Consider the following 19328-nt stretch of genomic DNA (forward strand, 5'->3'; position numbering starts at 1 on the left):
ACTTAGCCGGAAGCCCTAGGTCCCATTGTCGGCGCTGAGGTGTCTGGCCTGAGGTCAATGGTGCAAGGAGCCGCCACCGGGTTCGCCAGCCTGGAGTGCTGGGCTGTGTTTAATCAGGGAGTACAGGCCTGATTTCTCTTTTCTTCCTTCTTTTCTTCCTTGGCCAAGAGCAGAGTATTAAAACATGGACATGCAGGTTAGCTATAGGGCTTGACCTGGCTGATTGAAAAAAAAGAGAGAGAAAGAAATAATCAGAAAGATTAACTTTTTCCTTCCTGTGTAAGATCTCCCAGCTTTTAAAAAAATAATAATAAAAGGCCAAGAGAAGGAACCTTCTCTTCCCGTTTGCCTAAGGTCTTGCTTTGCCTGACTAAAATCCTTCATTTACCTTTGAATTTCCATGTCCTGGCTGTTGATAAATAATGCAGGTTTGTTTATACATGTGGAATTAGTGGATTTTTGCCATTAAAATTGTTGCCATTTGGTAACACGCGAAAAGCACACCACGATTCTCCCTATCTTATGGAGTTGGGGTTTTTTGTTTTGTTTACTTTTGTTTTGTTTTAATTCACTTTTGCTGTTGTTGTTCTGTTTTGTAGGCTTTCTGAAATTCATGGGAGCCTAAGTGGGCTGGGGCAAGCAGATGAGAGAAGGGAGACATTGTTTGGATTTTCTTTATACTGTGAAGTTACATGCATAAAAGGGTCAAACCTGTAGGTGCAGAAAAAGAAAAAAAACTATAAGTACAAATCTGTATAAATGTCTATTATTATGAAAAATTGCCAATCTTGTTTAAACAAATGCATTCTATCGTTATTATAAATGTTAGTTCTAGCTTTATTTACTTCAAATCTTAAATCAGAATAAATTAATATTGTATTGCTGCTGTGCGTGGAAAAAGATGATGTTTATGTTCTTATAGAATAAAAGCTGTGGAATGAAGCTTTTTAATTTTTACCTCTTTTTTGATTTCTTATCTTCACCTTCCACTTTATCCTGTCCACCACTTTTACAACAGGAGGGCTAGCCCGAGCCCCCTGCAATTACTTTAGGCATCTATTTAAATATTACCTAGACGGTCGTAATTTGTCTGGACCCTATAGCCCCGGTGCCTTAAGGTTTGTCGGCTTTTGTTCAGTTTTATGACTTGCTAGTATATCTGGATTGTGGCTGTCTTGGACCAGTGGTTTCAGTTGAGAGGAGAGCTGCATAGACAGAGGAAGCTAAACAGGATTTCTTTCGGGAGCCCCAGAGAGACTCACAGAGGCCAGTTATTTTGTGGGTGTCCAGGTCCCAGAAGACCCCACGCCCTAAATCCGCGGAGGAGAGACCACTCACAGCACCACTGGTGCCTGAGGCAGCGGTTAAGTGGACCTGGGCCGAGCTGTCCAGAATCACCCCCTCCCCCTGCGGGGCCTCCCCCACCTGGCGGCCCTCCGCTAGGCCACGCGTTTCCTGCTCGCCGGAGGTGGGGGGGAGCGACTATGAGGGGGAGGGTCGCGGGAGCGCGCGCCTCAGCGGGCGGGCGGCTAGGAGGGAGCTGGCGGGGGGGGGGGGGGGGGGGGGGAGAGGCTGCGGGGAGCAAGTCGAAGAGGCCGCGACCAGACAGGACTGGGCTCGGTGCTGTCCCCTGCGCTTTCCGGTCGTCCGAGGAGGCTGCCGCACTGTTCTGCTTCGCGAAGCTGCAGAATCTGGGGAACCCTCGGCAGACCGCTCGGTCTCCTCTCTCTTCTCGTCCTTCCCTCCATTTCCTTTTTCCTCCTCTTTTTCTCGTTCCCCCTTCTCCCTTTTACTCTCTCATTCTCCAAGGCGTACCTTCCTGCGGACCGGTGGCTTTTTCCTCCACCACGGGTTTAGGGCAGTGGCTGGCGCAGGGTGCGGAGGGCTGGTCTGGGCACGATCACAGCGCAGGGCTCTTCTCTTGGTGGCGACGGTGGCGGCAGCGGAGGCGGCGGCGGGCGAGGCAGCCCGGCGCCAGCAGCAACAGAACTGGTCGGTGATTTAGGTAGTTTCCTGTTGTTGGGATCCACCTTTCTCTCGACAGCACGACACTGCCTTCATTACTTCAGTTGAAAGCGTCTCCAGGTACCAGCCGGGGTGGCCAGGCCGGCCATCAAGGCCCTAATCGTGCCAGGCCTGCGGTGGCAACCTCGGATCCCCAGTGCAGGAGGAGCTTCGGGTCCTCAGCGCTGTGCCATCCAGCCCGCCTCACGCTTTGCGCCCCACACCTGGCCCGGGGCAGGTACGGTCAGGTTAGGGGCTGATTCTGGGACGCCGGGGGCGTGGTAAGAATTCTGGACCCTGGGCCATTCAAGGTCAGGGGCGCTCTCTCGCTGTGTGAGCTTTCCCTACTGTAGACCTGCGCCTGCCTGGGGCTCTACTGTTCTCCTGTGAGACTGGGCTGGGACGCAGAAGCACCACTGAAATCCGGCCTTGAGCCGAGGGAAAATTCGTTCGCCAGTAGAGCCCCGGGCTGAGGGCTGAGATAGGAGAGTCGGGACCTTCCGGGGCTGGTATCCTGGTCTTGTCGCTCACCCTTCTCTCTGCAAGCATGCCCTCTGCTCCCCAAGTCGCCGCTGTATATTTCACGTATTTCCACCCTCTTTCCTTCTTTCTTTCTTATCCTTTTCTTTTTTCTTTTCGTTGCTCTTTCCCTTATTTCCGTTTCTTTTTTATTGTGTCTTCCATCTTTCTGTCCAGTTTTCTATCTCTCCGTTTCCTTTCCAAATCGCCATTCCCGAGGGGAAAGGACTAGCTTGGAGAAAGTTTTTGAAGCTTTCATTTTTATCTCGGTGCACGAGTTTGAGTCTGCTGAGGAAGGGGTGCATAACGGAGGCTGTTCGGGTCCGCGTTTTTTTGGCCTGGTGGGCCTCTGCGCAGACAAGGCCTCGGTTACGATCACGACCGGATGGCGGCGGCCTTGCGTTAGCAGCTGCCTGAGAGATCCGCTGAGGGGGTACCCGCGGCGTCTTTGTGTGCCCAAACCGAGGGCAGGGAAGGAAACCTTCGCTAGTTCCACTGGTTCGGAAGCTGGAATCAGAGCGGAAGCCCAGCCTAGGTTCTGTGGAGCCTGGTTACTGAAAAAGCTCCGGCAGGAAGCTTCAGGCCGGCTCCGCCAGCTTTACCGGCCCTAACTCGGGCTTTGACCATGATGAAGGAGCCTCGCTGGGGCCAAGGCTTGACTGCTTGCTGGCTTGCAAGTGGTAGCCGATCCAGAAAATGTTAGCCTAGTTCCCCCCACCCCCAACCCTTATCCAGCTAAGTGTTTGAGAAGGTGGCCCTTCCCAACTCCACTGCCTTTTAAATGAGTGGAAACAATGCCACATTTAAGAACTAAAAGGACACAGGCTTAAGTATTGATTTTAAATCGTAATCTCTGAAAGCAACCCTAATCACTCTCAATACAGAAAACTGAAACAAACCACCCTTTCCCCCTGCAGCACACTCTCTGGCCTGAGACCACAGAATTCTGTTTCCCTTTCCAGCTCAGGCTGGGAATTGTTTTCACTGCTCAGCTCAACAACCTGTTATCTGAAAGACCAGTACTCCGGTTCCCGCCAACTCTTCTCTGCCATTTTCTGGATCCGGGTGTTGGATTTATTTCAGAGGCTAAGGTTTCAGGAAGATTCTCAGTTTGGGAATGCGGTGGTTTTGTAATTATAACCATTCATTGTTTCTAGATGTGCATACAAACCCTTTCACATCAAAAAGAAAGGAGGAATAAAACGCTAAATACTCTTGCATCCAATTTCTGGGCTGCAAGAACAGTATCTGCTTTTGGGAAATCCTCCCCCTTCTCCCACCAGTAAACAGCTGCTTAACACTCAATGCCTGCTACTTATTTTGTAATTCTTCTACTTGGAGACTAATGTTGTTTTAAAAGCTATAATAATAATAATAACAATAATAAATAATAATAATAATCCATATCTTCTTTTGGTAAAAAAAGCGAAAAGGCAGACAGGCATGTTCTGCCACTCACAATTTAGAGCAGAGGTATACTCCAGGGTTATTGCCTAAATGAAAATCTGAACCTCAGAGGACTGCCAGATATTTAGAACACCTTGGACTTTGCTGGGGGTAGGGGTAAGAATGACTTGGAGGAATTTGCAAGAAAAGGAAAATTTAGGGGGAGGGGACTGAGGCAGCAGGGACAAGCCACTTCCAGTTCCTGGTGTTGGCCACTTTCTTCTTCCTGCTGAGAAGCAAAGAAGGAGGCTTGTATTCCTGGGGCAACGCAGCCTCCCTCGCTGGGAGAGCCTAACGTCGTGGCGTTTCCTATCTCCTGGAATAGGAATGTGTTAGAGTGTTGGAAGGTGTTTACTTGAGCTATTTTGTGACAAAGGAGGCTAAAAGAAAGATGGAAGTGTCTCAGGCCAGCCGTTTTGCTTATGGTGGAGTGAGGTAATGAGAAACACACTCTTGGAAGGCGCAGAATTCACACGTGAATTTCATTACACAGTTTCTAGGAGTTGTGGCTTTGTGTTCTGAATTGGGATAGGGTCACCCCCCCTCCCCAATGAACAACAGTGGCTGTGGCCTTTTCACTTTCTCTCATCCTGGAAAGATTCTAAGGGGTGAGAAACAACATCCTCCATTTGGCCAAAGGATGAGATTAAAGTCAATGTCCAATGCTCCTCCCGGGTTGATCTGTAGCACTGGACTTGAGCTGATAGTCGCCTAGTTTTGGGGATCTCTGTTGCTTTTCACAGAAAACCAAGGCTAGATACAGGAAGGAAGGAAAAGGGAGGGAGGGAGGGGAAGGAAGGAAAGAGAAGGGAAGAGAGTGGAAAGAAGGGAGTAGGGTAGGGGGTAATTGGAGGGGAAAATGAGGAGGGAAGGATCCCAGAAGGGCTCATACTGGGCCCTGGAAAGGCCACTACCAATGCTGGTGCTCTTCTTTTAGGCTAGGTTGCCCTTCAGCAAAAGAAACTCCCCTAGAACTCATGTTTTCCCCCAGCTCCGGTCGGGGGAGGGGGCGGGGAAGGGCTTACAGATGATGGAGCTGAGAACCGGGTCGCTGGTTGAGAAATCATTCGCTGAACCGCTTGTGCTCAAAGTCGTGGGCCTGGGTCCAGGCGGTGCTTGTGACACAATTAGATCCTTAAACCCTTGCAGGCAGCTGGCAGTTCCCTTCTTGGCAGTTTCTCTGTGGAGTTTTCCCTTGTGGAGTAAGGACGATTTGGGTGCTGTCTCACTAACTATGGTCTAGCAAGGCCCGGTAACCCAGCCTAGGTGGTTGTAGCATCGATGGACGGTGCGTCGCGGCAGGGGAGGTGCTCACTCTGTTTGAGGTGGAGAGAGCCTTGCATTTGACTTTTTGAGGCGGGCCTGGGGGGGAAACTCGCATCTCTGAGGACCGAAAGGATTATTTACAGGGTGCTCACCAACCAAACACCACAGTCTAAATTAACGTTTCCACGTTCTCATAAATTTTTACAGGGAGCCGCAGTGAGGCAAAAAGAATCTGTTGGTTGTTCCTGACTTCCCTCCAGCCTGTGTGGCTTCCGAAACAATAACTCCTTATGAAATATCATAAATATAGATTTAAATACAGTAGAGTGAGAATGCGATTTGGCTGCTTTTTTATGGCTTCAATTATTGTCTAATTTTATGTGAGGGGCTCTGCTGGCCACACTCACACGCGGGACCCGCGCCTTCCTGATGGCGTGAATAATTGTGATATAAAATAGTCCGCTTAAGAAGTGTGTGTGTCTGGTGTGTGTGTGTGTGTGTGTGTGTGTGTCTGAGGGGGTGACAAGGCAGAGTACAGAGGCAAGGCCAGATTTGATCTTTTAATCTTCGTTGGCCACAATTAAAACAAACCAGATTGTGGAGCGGTGCGATCCCTTTGCATAAAAACATATGGCTTTTGCTATAAAAATTATGACTGCAAAACACCGGGCCATTAATAGCGTGCGGAGTGATTTACGCGTTATTGTTCTGCCGGGCGGACACGTGACGCGCGTGGCCAATGGGGGCGCGGGCGCCGGCAACTTATTAGGTGACTGTACTTCACCCCCCCCCTGGTGCCACCAAGTTGTTACATGAAATCTGCAGTTTCATAATTTCGGCGGGTCGGGTTGGGCCGGTCAGGCGCGGGCTACTGCGATGGCCACCACCGGGGCCCTGGGCAACTACTATGTGGACTCCTTCCTGCTGGGTACGGACGCTGCTGACGAGCTGGGCGCCGGACGCTACGCTCCAGGGGCCTTGAGCCAACCCCCAAGGCAGGCGGCAGCACTGACCGAACACCCCGACTTCAGCCCTTGCAGCTTCCAATCCAAGGCGGCGGTGTTCGGTGCCTCGTGGAACCCGGTGCACGCGGCGGGCGCCAATGCGGTGCCTGCCGCGGTGTATCACCACCACCACCACCCCTACGTGCACCCCCAGGCGCCCGTGGCCGCGGCGGCGCCGGACGGCAGGTACATGCGCTCCTGGCTGGAGCCCACGCCCGGTGCGCTCTCCTTCGCGGGCTTGCCCTCCAGCCGGCCCTATGGCATTAAACCTGAACCGCTGTCGGCCAGAAGGGGTGACTGTCCCACGCTTGACACTCACACTTTGTCCCTGACTGACTATGCTTGTGGTTCTCCTCCAGTTGATAGAGAAAAACAACCCAGCGAAGGCGCCTTCTCCGAAAACAATGCCGAGAATGAGAGCGGCGGAGACAAGCCCCCCATCGATCCCAGTAAGTGTCTCCTCCCTGCAAGCCGGCCGCTGCCTCCACGCCGGCCACCGGGATCTACCAGCGCGTCAACTTTCTCTCTCGAGCCTGCCTTCGTCCTCGATGGGAGCCTCTGGATCTGGGGTCGAGAACCAGAAGTTGGTGTTTGGAACACCTAAGATCAGGGGCCCCAAGTGCAGAAAACTGCACGGAGCAGTCCGGGTCGGCTGGGGGAAGGGGAGGAGGATGCTGCAGCAAGAGGGGGCGGGGCGGGCGCAACGAATTGAGCCGAGACCCGTCGCCCCACTGCTAAACGGCCCAGGCCCAGGACAGACAGACTTTGGGCGGTTCTTCGAAAGCAGCGCAGAGAAGTCTTTTGTGCGGCTAGATTGATCACGAACTGCGGCAGCAACGTCAGCCGGGCAACCTGACCCGGGACGCTTGGGGAGACCTCCGATTCTCTCCACTTCTTGCTTTCGGCCGGTGGCTGCGTAAATCCTGCCCAAGATGAGGCTGCAGCCTATGGAGCCACGAGGGGTCTCTTGGCCAGATTTATTCAAATAAAGTGGAGACGCGATCAAAGGCCTTGGGGCGTCCTGCCTCCCGCCTAGCTCCCAAGGCCTTCCGGGAAGGTCAAATAGAGTGGGGACTGTTGCAGGGAAGCCGGGGAAGGGAGACAGTGAAGAGAGAAAGAGCATTCTTGTTTAGTCTTGCCACACGAACACGGGGCAGCCTGCTCTTTGCTTTGCTGGCAAAAAGAAAATGGTTTCCAAATTTCACTCTTTCACAATGTGCAGACTGTGGGAGGAAGGAGAGCAGGGGACGGGAGAGAGGAGGGTGGGGATGGGAGGGGTGCTGGTATAGGTGACCCTCCGTGGGTTCGTCTGCCAGGGCTCATTGTATTTTCTCTAACCAATTCAGGGGCATCCTGCACTTCGGAGAGAGACCCCCCACCCCCAAAGGCTCCTTCACACCCTTCCAGGATACCTTCTTCTAAACCCGTGTCTCTCTCCCCTGCAGATAACCCGGCCGCCAACTGGCTTCATGCTCGCTCCACACGGAAGAAGCGGTGCCCGTATACAAAGCATCAGACGCTGGAACTGGAGAAAGAGTTTCTGTTCAACATGTATCTCACGAGGGACCGCAGGTACGAGGTGGCCCGGCTGCTCAACCTCACCGAGAGGCAGGTCAAGATCTGGTTCCAGAACCGCAGGATGAAAATGAAGAAGATCAATAAGGACCGAGCAAAAGACGAATGAGCCATGCGGGGCTCATTTAGGAAAGAGCAAGCTAGAAAGAAAAAGAAAGGACTGTCTGTTCCCTTCTCCCTCCTCTCCCTCCATCCCAGCCTCCACCAACCGCTCAAAGCGGCTCTAAACCCCAGGCCTCATCTCCCCCTGGCAGTCCCTGCTCAGGCTGGCTCCTAGGCCTGCGGCTTTATTGGAGGAGGTATTGTAAGCTTTCCATTTTCTATAAGACACACACACAAGGGAGGGCATTAGCTCTGATGGCTGTACTGCTAGCTTGTATATATATTTAAAAAAATCTACCTGCTTCTGACTTAAAGCAAAAGGAGAAAAAAACTACCTTTTTATATAAAATGCACAACTGTTGACAGGCTGTATAGTTTTTAGTCTCTGTAGTTAATTTAATTTGCTCTTCGTGTGGCAGGTCACGCTGCCAAAATACTTGAACACTGTGTTTTACTGTGGTAATTATGTTTTGTGACCCAAACTTCTGTGCTGGGTGAGGCACCCATTGTGATCGTGGAAGCTAGAATTCGATTTGAACTCAGGTTGTTTAGGGCGAAGAGAAGCAGTTGCATCGCGTATAGCTCTGTAGTGGGATACTGTGTAACTATACTGTACACTAACTAGCTGTAAGGATTTCCCCAGGAAATCAGATTCAGAAGGAGAAGGCAGGTGGTTCTCGAGAACGCATAGAGTCACCATTTCTCTCCTTTTGAAATGTGGGCATCTTCATCTTTACATGTTCTAGACTCCAGTCTTGTCCAATGTATATAGAATCTCCATATTAAAGAGATAAGCATAATCAGACAAGCTTGAATATTGTTTTCGCACTAGAGGAGAAGTAAGGAATTTCGGAGCTATACATATGTGCAGAGGGTTACTACCTATGGTTTACGCTTAATTTTAATTGGGGGGGGAAAATGAGTGCTTATTGTAATGGAGTTAATCTTATTGATAATAAATTATACACCATGAAACCGCCATTAGGCTACTGTAGATCTGTATCCTTGATGAATTTGGGGTTTCCATCTGACTGAACGTACACTGTATATTTTGCAATAGTTACCTCAAGGCCTACTGACCAAATTGTTGTGTTGAGATATTTAACTTTTGCCAAATAAAATATATTGATTCTTTTACTTTGTGCGGATCTGTTCTTTGTACCTTCTTTTTCTGGGTCTATTTTCTGGGTGGAGGCAGGGCTGAGATGAAAGAACACTAATTCTGTCTTCATCAAGGTGCTTGAGCCGGCATCTGCGGTAACCAGTCTGGCCAGGCCTAAGCTCTCCCGACTCAGCCGGTTACCAGGTCGGTAGAAGCAGGGGCAGAAAGCGGTGGGGGGCGGGGGACGCTACTCGGGTATAGCCAGTCACTTGGGCCTCGTGTTTTATTTGCCAGAAGGCAAGAGAAGCATCTGAGGTCCTGGACAGAAGCACTGGGCAGCGGTGGCCAGCAGCGGTGGAAAAGTCATTTTTTTTTTCCATTTTGGTGCCTCAAAAAAATTTTCCCAAATCTGAACCCACAAAAAGGGCTGGGGCCTTTGGAAGTAGAGTGATCGAGTTGAGGGGCACAGGACCAGAAGCTGAGGGCCTGAGGCCTGCTCTGAAGAAATGAACGGGAGCCAGATATGGACAATGAAGTAGGCCCAACAAATATTCGGAGGTTTCCAGGAGATGGAAAATCTGCACCCTCCTTCCCCACTGGGTCCTGCCAACCGGTCCAGGGTAGGTTGGGGAGGGGACCGGTGTCAGCGTCGTACACTGCTACGCCACCTCCGGAGCTTAATTCCTCACAGAAGCAGGCCTTAGCAACAGACAAGCCCCAAAGTGCCATAAAAGAAAATGAGGGCTGTTACCCTTTATGGGGTGTAAAGGGCTGCGTGGGGGGAACAGCCACAATTTCGGAGGCTCAAGTGCCTTCCAGATGTAGCCAGAGGATTCGGCTTTGCTTCTCCCCCAAACTCCTTTTCTTCACAACTCTCGCCCCCCCCCCCCCAATGTTGATCGTCTCCTAATGCGGGAAAGGGGTACCAGGGCTCCCGTGGATGGGGCGCCCCCACCCCCAATGCGCCGCCAGGTTGGCATGCCCTCTGTTGTTGCAGACAGAAAGAACTTCAAAGCCTGGGCAGTAAGGGTGTGCCATAAAGGAAGGTCTGCAAACTGTCTGGAATTCGGCTCTTAATGAGTTTACAACTGTCCAGCTCCAATTAGGGTATCCCACCAAAACCCTTTCATTTGTTTGCTCTGTCTGCCTCCGATAAAGAGACTGCGGAAACAGCCCTCTTTTATGGGCATTGCCCTTTCTGCAGCGTAGTTTCCCGGCTCCCCGAGGATCCTGGGGGCAGGGCCCTCGCTCCGCCCATGGGAGTGGGACGCTGGTGGGGTCACCGGCGTGGCCTAAGTTCACGCGGGCCCGAGCCGCTGCGGCTGCAGTGCCAAGAAAAATCCAGGAGATGGCAGTGTGGCTCCACGCAAGAGCCACTCCAGCCGCCATCTCCAGCCGCTGCGACCTAGGAAGCTCCTAAAATGTCGACTTGAAACGCGCCTTTCTGGAATGGGATCTGCGTGAACAGCGGTCGTTTATTTTTCCTGCTGCTCATGCCAACCTGAAAGCCTCCCGGGGACACAAGCATGCGCCGGGGCTTGCCTGACCGCCGGCGCTCGCTTCTCTCAGGCTCTATTCCGAGACCACTGCGTTGCGTGGCAGCAGCGGTGCGGATGGTGCGGGGCTGCGGCTCAGAGAGCAGGTTCCATTCCAGGGTCACAGTCTCCATCCCAGCAGTTACCTAGGGGTAGCGAGGCGCTCGGGGACGGTCATTCACGATGGACGGACGGACGGACGGACGGACAAGGGATCGAAAACCTACAGCCCCAGGACCAGATGACCCCACAAAGAAAGCACACAGTGACCAGGGGTTCCGCCGACCCTCGAGGCCCCGAGACCTGCGCCCTGGTTTAGGGCCTAGCCCGAGCCAGCACCAGAAAGAGAGAGAGCGAGCACAGACATCAGAACTCGGCCAGTTTGAATACCTGACTTTAAAATTCGGCGGCGGAAAATTGGTTAGTTATAAAACCGTACTTGGTGGCTGTCTAATGTAGAACTGCCTCGAATTTTAGCCGCGCTGGGGTAACTCAGGGCCATACACTAGGAACTGTATCTGAAAATAAATGATATGTTTAAATAAGTAGAATAACACCGGAGCACCAGGACTGGCGTTCACGAGGTTGAAATCGCCCTTGTTTCTCTGGCAGGGGTATTTCTTTGGCAATGGAATACCAAGGCTACTGTGGCTGTCGCCGGCTGTGGAGGCTAAAAGCAAAAAAAAAAAAAAAAAACAAACAAACAAACAAACAAACAAAAAAAAACCCAATCCACTCCCAGCCTACTTTTAATACTAGATATGGGGACATACTCTGGAACAAACACGGCCAGGGTGCGAGGATCAGCCCCCCATGTAGGATGGTTTCGGAAAGAAAACACAGGAGCAGACAGAGAACAAACCCTTCGAAGCGCCGCAAGTAAAGGCTGTGCTGTGCGTTTATTTGGGTCGTAATAGTCTAGGCCAAACCCACAAAATGCTTATGACTCGCATCTCCGTGCTGAACACGTTGTAAAACTAGGGGCTTGATTTTGGCTGACATCTCTCCTGTGTCTCCCTCCCTCTCTCTCTCTGTCTCTCTGTCTCTGTCTCTGTCTCTCTCTCTCTCTTTCTCCCTCCCTCCCTCCTACTCCCTTTTAAAAATCTTCCTATATACACGTGGGCATGACAGACACACAGCATGATTATATTTCTGTATGTAACACACACTACTTCACAGCCTGTGCTTGTAGGAAGGGCTTTATAGCTTCCTGGAGAGTCACCGGTGCTCGCTTACCCTAATCCTCAGAAATCTGTCTTTATGTAACTGCAAATAAGCGGCGAACCCACTGACCAGTGGACACAAATAGAAGCTTCCATTTTTCTAACAATGGAAGTCACAGGTTGGGGGCACCTCTTCTCTCCGCTGCCGATCACAGAGGCCCCAGGTAGGTGCGGGCCTCTAAGGGCTCAGAGGCCTGATGAGCTGTCTAGGCCCGCAGCCTCCCTTGCCCTTGGCCGACCGGCGGCCGGCAGGCTGCTCTCTGGTTTTCTCTGCTGGAGAGGCTTCATCCAGGCAAGACCCGGCAAGAAACCGCGCTTATTTTTTCGCTTCGGGGAGGAATTGATGTCCGCATCCAAGCTACAATTCGATTGCCAGGTGGGGGGCAGAAGCTGAAGCCTGAAGTCTATGGGGGGAGGAGGATAGAAATATTTAAAGACCCCAAACTCGGAACCATTCGATTCTCTGGAAAATGCCATTCTCTGTCAAGGGCTGAGTTTATATTCTATATCTAGATTTAAACATTGAGGAGTATTTGACAACAGGAAACAGAGGAAGCAAACTCTGACAGTAGGTCTGAGACCTAACTCTGGGAAAGCGTTCAGAAATATTTAGATTGTTCTGCAGATTAAAAGCTGGTTTATAAGGCGTCTTTTCCAGGGCCTGAGTTGAATAGTATGTGAATATTATCATACTTAGAAACACATTTCTGTCAAATAAATAGGGAACTAATGGCCAGAGAACGTAGAATTAAATAGGCTTTATTGAGAGTCTGATTTTGTCCAGACTTTTGTGTTGTGAAGTCTAGACTCAGAAACGAAGGGAAGGTTTTCAGTGACCTCGAGACCCCTGCTCAGAGAAGACTTGTGCTCACAAGTGCCAAGGCCTTGAAAGCAGCAGAATTTGGACCATATTTGGCCGTGACAAACGGGGACAGAGCTTCTTGCCCGGACTTCTTGGTCGTGCTGTGCCAAATCCAGACGACCTTCCTAGGCGTGTGAGTGTGATTTTTCCTGGGCTACCTCAAATTGCTCCGTACTCTGGTTGTCCGGCCTCTTCTAAAGGAAGGTTCCACTTTCACATCGTCGCTTTGGACTGCGCCAGTCGCCTGAGTCTAGACAGACAGCGGCGGCCTGCCTAGTCTTTCCCTTTGCGCCTTGCTTCGTGTCACCCCAGGAACAATTTATTGGTCTAAAGTAGCCTAATTTCTCCTCTTTGATCTCCTAGCCTTCTTTTTGTTAGCTTCGTCTTCCTTTAGCTTTTTTAAAATTTTATTTCTCTGTTACAAGACGCTGTTATTTGAATTCTCCCCCTTCCTGTTTTACCCCCTCTGTTTCCCATCCTGATTCGCCATAAAGGGGATCCCGGATATTGCCGCCCTAGGGTTCCTATGCTCCGGGGGAGATAGCCCAGATCCCACCTGCACTCCTCCCCACCGAAGTCTGGGGGCCCTTTGCTAGGTAGGCGCTGGGGCTCCGTTGCCGCGGGATTTGAACCGTCCTTCCTCTTTTGTGCTTCCAAGATCCCCTGAGAGGATGCGGTGAACCGGGGGAGGGGAGTAGCCTGGACCCACCAAAAGTGATAAGAAAGTGCTTTGTACACGAGCAACCAAACTCTATAATTTAAAAGAGTATTTCCGGGGCAATTCCATTGTGAAGTCGGGTTTATGATGTGCTATCGAGTTGAGCAGTAAAAGGTGGCCAGTCTTCCAGCAAGGCCTGGGCAGTTTATGAGGCGTTTAGGGAAAGAATTCACCCAAGTATCTTTCAGACAGCGTTGGGCAGCAGGGCCTTCATCTGATCTATCACTGCTGGGGGTCTGAAGCCCCGCGAGGTAGGCCCCCAGGGAGAGAGACTGACTGTTAGAGAGTGAGACTGCGTTTGTGCAGAAAGAAAGAAAGAAAGGTGAAGTTGTGAGATCCAGTTGGCCCTTGAGGGGGTCCCTTATTTGCTTTTCATAATCTCCTAAAAAACTGGGGTTCCATGGTGGGCTACAGCCCCAGTCCCTGAGACCCCCCCTTTCTCTCTAAACCAGTTTAAAAAATCTACTATTTCCTGGCCCCCAAGGTGGAGGTCCAGGGGTAAATTGGTTGAGAGCTGCTCCAAACCTCCCATTATGAAGGATGTATTTAGAAAATTGTGGACCCGAGCTTCCAAGCTGCGGGAGGATGACCCAGTTTTCCCGTGATGCGGGGGGGGGGGGGTTAACACCAGGGGTTGTGGGAAAGACAAAGGGGGTGTTGAGCCACCTATTGGATTGCTGAGGGCCAGCCAGGTGCCCAGGAGTGAACACAGAGAGTCTGCAGGGCGGCAGTGTCCAGGAGGAGGAAAGGGAATCTCATGTTAATAAATCTGTTGGCAAATGAGGCTCATTAATAGATAAATATTTCACTGCTTCCTTTAGAGCGGATAAACAGTGCTCCGCCGATTAAAGAAAGGAAGCTGGGAGACGCTGACTTTATTCAAACCACATGGTTCCAGTTTGTGGCAGCATTCTCACTGCTTAGCTAGAGGGGACGCTGCGCCTGCGGTGTTTGCCCTGGAGCATCAGATCCGGGCTTAAACGTTCTGCTTGGAGAAAGAGGGGGCAGAGTAAATCTTTCTCTCAAGACCGTCTTTGGGCCGACAGGTTGCAGAGACCCTTCAGGGGCTTGAGTCTGCAGAGAGGACAGGGACAGCGGGAATCCACACACTAGATCTGGGGTTCAGGAATCGGTATGAGGTTGTGGGGGCGAGCCCTGCCGGACATCCAAAAGCGCGGGCACCGGGATGGGGCTCTTACTGCTTCGGGCAACTGGGGGCAGGCGGGGTGCAGGCCGCTGCGTGGGCCGCGTATTTGAGCCTCTTCCCTTTCCATTCTAGGCGGCCGCCGGCCCGTGGCGCGAGACCACCTGTGAGGGCTGCTGAGATTGGCGGAGGCGGTCATGTGGGCGGTCACGTGCCGCGGCGAGCTCAGTCCAAAAGAAAATGGGGTTTGGTGTAAATCTGGGGGTGTAATGTTATCATATATCACGCTACCTCGTAAAACCGACACTGAAAGCTGCCGGACAACAAATCACAGGTCAAAATTATGAGTTCTTCGTATTATGTGAACGCGCTTTTTAGCAAATATACGGCGGGGGCTTCTCTCTTCCAAAATGCCGAGCCGACTTCTTGCTCCTTTGCACCCAATTCGCAGAGAAGCGGCTACGGGCCGGGCGCCGGCGCCTTCGCCTCCACCGTGCCGGGCTTATACAATGTCAACAGCCCCCTCTATCAGAGCCCCTTCGCGTCGGGCTACGGCCTGGGCGCCGACGCCTACAACCTGCCCTGCGCCTCCTACGACCAAAACATCCCCGGGCTCTGCAGTGACCTCGCCAAAGGCGCCTGCGACAAGGCGGACGAGGGCGTGCTGCACGGCCCGGCCGAGGCCAGTTTCCGCATCTACCCCTGGATGCGCAGTTCAGGTAGGCGCCTCGGCCCTCCGGGTCGGTGTGCGGGCGGAGCAAAGGGGCGGGGGTGCGGGCGCGGGGCGCGGGGAGCCCAGTCTGGCGGCTTCCAGCCAGCGGCCCCGCAAGTCCCGGTGGCGCTGCCTTTCTGGTTTTAATTAGAGCTGAGGCGCCATTGCGTGGAGAGACCCATAGCATTGTATGTAAATGAGGCCCATAAAACTTTTTATGGCCCAATTAATGGGTTCGATCCTCGTAAATTTATTTAACTCCATTTGCCTTGGAATTTTTACAGTAAGTTTATCCGCTATTCTCTTTCTCATATTCTTTCTCCTCCTTCTCGTCCCCCTTCTTCCTCTCCCTCTTTTTTTTCTCTCCCTCAGTCTCTCTCCTCTATGCCCTCTTTCCTGTTCTCCGTTCCTTTCTTGACTCCAGCTCTTCCTCCCCTACTCCTTGTCTTTCGGCCTGGCTTTCGTTCTCAAAGGCAAGGAGAGCCAAGACCTCCGGGATGCCACTCACCCGTGTATCAGAGGCCGTTTCCAGACCCTAGTTGGACCAAATAGGACAGAGGGTGGGATTGCCACAGGAAGATCTTGAGCATGGGGCTGCCGAGGAGGGTTGCCCACTTTCTAGCCAGGCTGGAAAGCGGCTTGGCTTGCCTTTGACTGGCAAAAGTGCAGAGTCTCCTCCTTGCCACACTCTATATTTACAATTTCCCTTTGTCAAGGGGAAGCAGGACATTGTAGAAACGTAGCCGGCTGGAAAGGCCGGTTGTAAAGTTGGGATTCTGCTGTAAGGCTCTTCACAGACTGGCTCGCTTGTCTGGCCCCGGGGTCTTCCGCTCACACTCCTCCCCCCAGCTCAATTGGGGATGATGGGGGTTGCGCCTGAGTTTGGGCAGGGTGGAAGGTACAGGCTCTTGCACAGTGAGGCCTGACTAAAACACTCTTCTGTTCACATCTCAGCCTGCTTGTCTGTTTGTCTATATGTCCAAATTTCTGCTCTCAGGGCCTGATAGAAAGCGGGGACGCCAGACCTACACGCGCTACCAGACACTGGAGCTGGAGAAGGAATTCCACTTTAACCGCTACCTGACACGGCGCCGCCGCATCGAGATCGCCCACGCGCTCTGCCTCACCGAGCGCCAGATCAAGATCTGGTTCCAGAATCGGCGCATGAAATGGAAGAAAGAGCATAAAGATGAGAGCCAGGCTCCCACTGCGGCCCCCGAAGACGCGGTGCCCTCCGTCTCCAAGGCAGCTGCTGACAAAGTGGATGAGGAGGAAGAGGAAGAAGAGGAGGAGGAAGAAGAGGAAGAGGAATAAAGGGCCAGAAACAGGGCCATGACTGCACGGGACAGTCGAGAAAGCGTCTTTAAGAGACTCATTGATTTTAGTTACAAAAATGGGGGGAAATAAAGTGTTAAAAAAGAGAGAGAGAAAGAGGGAATCAGTCCCCACCCTCATCCCACCCACCCCATCACCCACTCTAGCTCCCAGGGGGAAAGTAGGTTACCTTGTGGACCCTCTCTGCCTCTGAGGACCTCAGTAGATACCCCCAACTCTGTGCCAGTGTTGTACGTTGGCACAGTCAAAATACTACCTAGCACAGGCCTCCTTGAGAGGCACCCCCAAACTACCTATGGGCCCAGCCCCAGTGGGCTGCCACTCCTAAGAAGCTCCCTCCACATCCTTACAGTGGCAGACACCCAGCACTTGCCCCCCACATCCCTGCAAAACACATGACCAGTACTACCTACTAGGCCTAAACTACCTATTTTGTGCTGGCTAGCTTTTCTGCTTCACCGTGCCCACTCCTCCCAGGCCAGGCCTTGATGCTTCTAGCTGACAGTCTTTGGGGTCACTGAGGCTTCGATGACAAGGCAATGAGGTTCAGGGACCAGGGCATTGGCTTCTATTTAAATTGAAAAATAATATATTTATTCCAAAGCATACCAAATGCTGCAACCTAGAATCCCTCTTTCTTTGGCTTTGGCACCTCAAGTTCAGGGCCATTACCCCTATTTCTGGAGGGGAGCATTCCTGAGCTGGCTTCAGACTGGCTTTTGTGGGACTAAGGAAATGTTCCCAGCCTCACTGTCCCCTCCCTTGCTTCTGTGTCCTACTGCTCAGCCATGTATACTTATGCCCTGACTTTTCCTACCTAGGATAAATACTGTATATTTGAACCAGATTTTTTTTTTGGTCATTTCTATAATCTTGGAGCTCATTTGTAAAGGAATGTCTTGACTTGGGAAGGATGTTTTAATGGGGTGACTTTGTAGCATGGTGTGTTGTATTGAACTAATTCTGTTGTGGGTGGGAGGGGTCCAGTACCCACCCCAGTGCCCATTATTTCCCGTGTTGTCCCATGTCCCCCTTAGACCCAGCCTGGGGTTCAGGGAAGGCGTGCTTCCCAGCCCAGTTACCTATGTTTTATGTAACAATAAAGATGCTTGGTGACAAAGAAACACTGGCTGCTTTCTTCAGGGGGTTTGGGGCTAGGGGAGGCGGCCATAGCTGAAGGGCAAGCCCTGTCTGCAGGTTAAAGGACCAAGGGGAAGCCAGCGTGCAGAAATTGTCCTGGAGTCCAGATTTTAAATATTCATGTATAAATGTGCCCTGTCTCTTTTTTCCATGTTTTGTGTTTAGATTTGGACGAATAAGCATATTTCTATTTTTTATGTGTGGTTGCTTATAATTTTCATAATTGTGCACTTTTCCATATCCATGATGTGTGTATATCTGTTGTGTATCAACGTTTTCCATGTCTATAATTGGATGTGTGGGTTTCTGTGTCCAGCCGCACGTTTTTCTGTGTCTGTAATTGCTTATGTGCCTTCCTCTTTGTAGATGTATTTGTCTGGCTATTGTGTGCGCACACCAATATCTAGATCCACTGAAAACAGCTGGTAGTTAATACAGTGTATTCTACCTATGGCCTCCCAAACTTCATGCATTTGGAGAACGAATTCCAAATTCAACCTTTCCTCTAAAGGTGCAAACTGAGCTCTCAAATAGTCTTACCTACCCTCCAACTGATTCCGGATTCCGCATTCGCCCTGAGTCCAGTCCCAGAGTAGTAAATGGGATTCAGGGTACTTGCCGCAGCACCCCCACTTAGCCTTCAGTAGAGGCAAAAGATGCCCCAGGGCTTAACACTGCAGTGGAGGGGTTCTGGGACTGCCATGGACCTCAGACACGGCTGCTGCGCAACCTAGGCAAGTCCTGTTGCTGAGGAGGAACTGTGGCTGGGGAAGGGGCGAGCAGCGAGGGACCAGGGTCGAGGGGCGGTGAAAGTAGCTTAGAGGATCCTGAGCTTGGCCCGCGAAGATTTCCATTTTTATCTCTTGGCTGGGTTGAACCAGCTTCTTAGGACTCTTTTTAATAAATCGTACCTAAAAGGGTCTGTAAAACCTGCAGCCCCAAGTCGGGACAGCCTCAGTGGTAAGATGGCGCCGGTGTAAGAGCTGCCTCCTCTTAGTGATGGGGAAAGGGTCATAAATCCGTTGTTGTTTATGAAAATTTACAACTTTGCAATACAACTTTATGAGTTGTTCGGCCCTTCCATTGGCCGCTGTCGGTCATGTGGATAGGAACCGTGAACATGAACTTTTTTATAATTTCCCTTGCGAGAATAGAGCCGCATTCTTTTGCTCCGCTCCGTCCTGCGTGCTTCGGAGCTCTGCCTTCTCAGCCTGCCTGGGCTGCGCTTTGTCCGGCGATGGCGAGCGAGGGGAAGCCACTGCCAGGCCCAGGCCCGCCGCTGTCGCTGGAGGTGGGGCGCGTCCAGTTCCTGGAGCAGCAGCCGCCGCTTTGCAACTCACAACCTGGCTAATTTCCTGCGTCCTCTGGCACCAGGAAGGAGGACAATTCGTCTCCTGGGCTGCCGAAGCGGACAGCTGTCAGAGAGGCAGGAGGTTCTGGGAGCCGCGGTCTGAAGGTGAGACATGTGGGAAGGAGACAGGGGAAAGGTGGGTGAGGTGCCACGGTGGCAGGAGAGGACACCCAGAACGACTTTGAAAAGGGGCATTTCTCACCATCATCCACACTGTCCCTTCACACAACAGCCCAAACACGTCACTCATTCTCACCCACTACGGACAACACCTACACCACTCACAAGGC

General features: G+C 51.7%; 2 protein-coding genes across 2 annotated transcripts; both read left to right on the plus strand.

The window, feature by feature from the left end:
* The first annotated feature begins 6111 nt into the window (after window positions 1–6111).
* Hoxa9 (homeobox A9) lies at window positions 6112–7923 on the plus strand. Its single transcript, XM_038319698.1, has 2 exons — window positions 6112–6688; window positions 7685–7923. Exons 1-2 carry the CDS (start codon window positions 6112–6114, stop codon window positions 7921–7923), a joined length of 816 nt encoding a protein of 271 aa, XP_038175626.1.
* Window positions 7924–14843: 6920 nt separating this feature from the next.
* Hoxa7 (homeobox A7) lies at window positions 14844–16526 on the plus strand. The gene is made up of 2 exons (XM_038319124.1): window positions 14844–15219; window positions 16210–16526. Exons 1-2 carry the CDS (start codon window positions 14844–14846, stop codon window positions 16524–16526), a joined length of 693 nt encoding a protein of 230 aa, XP_038175052.1.
* The last annotated feature ends 2802 nt before the right edge of the window (window positions 16527–19328 follow it).

This window comes from Arvicola amphibius, chromosome 2 (genome assembly GCF_903992535.2).
Source record: "Arvicola amphibius chromosome 2, mArvAmp1.2, whole genome shotgun sequence".
In the NCBI taxonomy this organism is placed as follows: Eukaryota; Metazoa; Chordata; class Mammalia; order Rodentia; family Cricetidae; genus Arvicola; species Arvicola amphibius.

Excerpts from the sequence above, each read along its gene's own strand:
- Hoxa7 (XM_038319124.1), top strand. The coding sequence starts at position 14,844 with ATGAGTTCTTCGTATTATGTGAACGCGCTTTTTAGCAAATATACGGCG. Across the intron at positions 15,220-16,209 it reads CCCCTGGATGCGCAGTTCAG|GGCCTGATAGAAAGCGGGGA; the intron begins GTAGGCGCCTCG and ends TTCTGCTCTCAG.
- Hoxa9 (XM_038319698.1), top strand. The coding sequence starts at position 6,112 with ATGGCCACCACCGGGGCCCTGGGCAACTACTATGTGGACTCCTTCCTG. Across the intron at positions 6,689-7,684 it reads CAAGCCCCCCATCGATCCCA|ATAACCCGGCCGCCAACTGG; the intron begins GTAAGTGTCTCC and ends TCTCCCCTGCAG.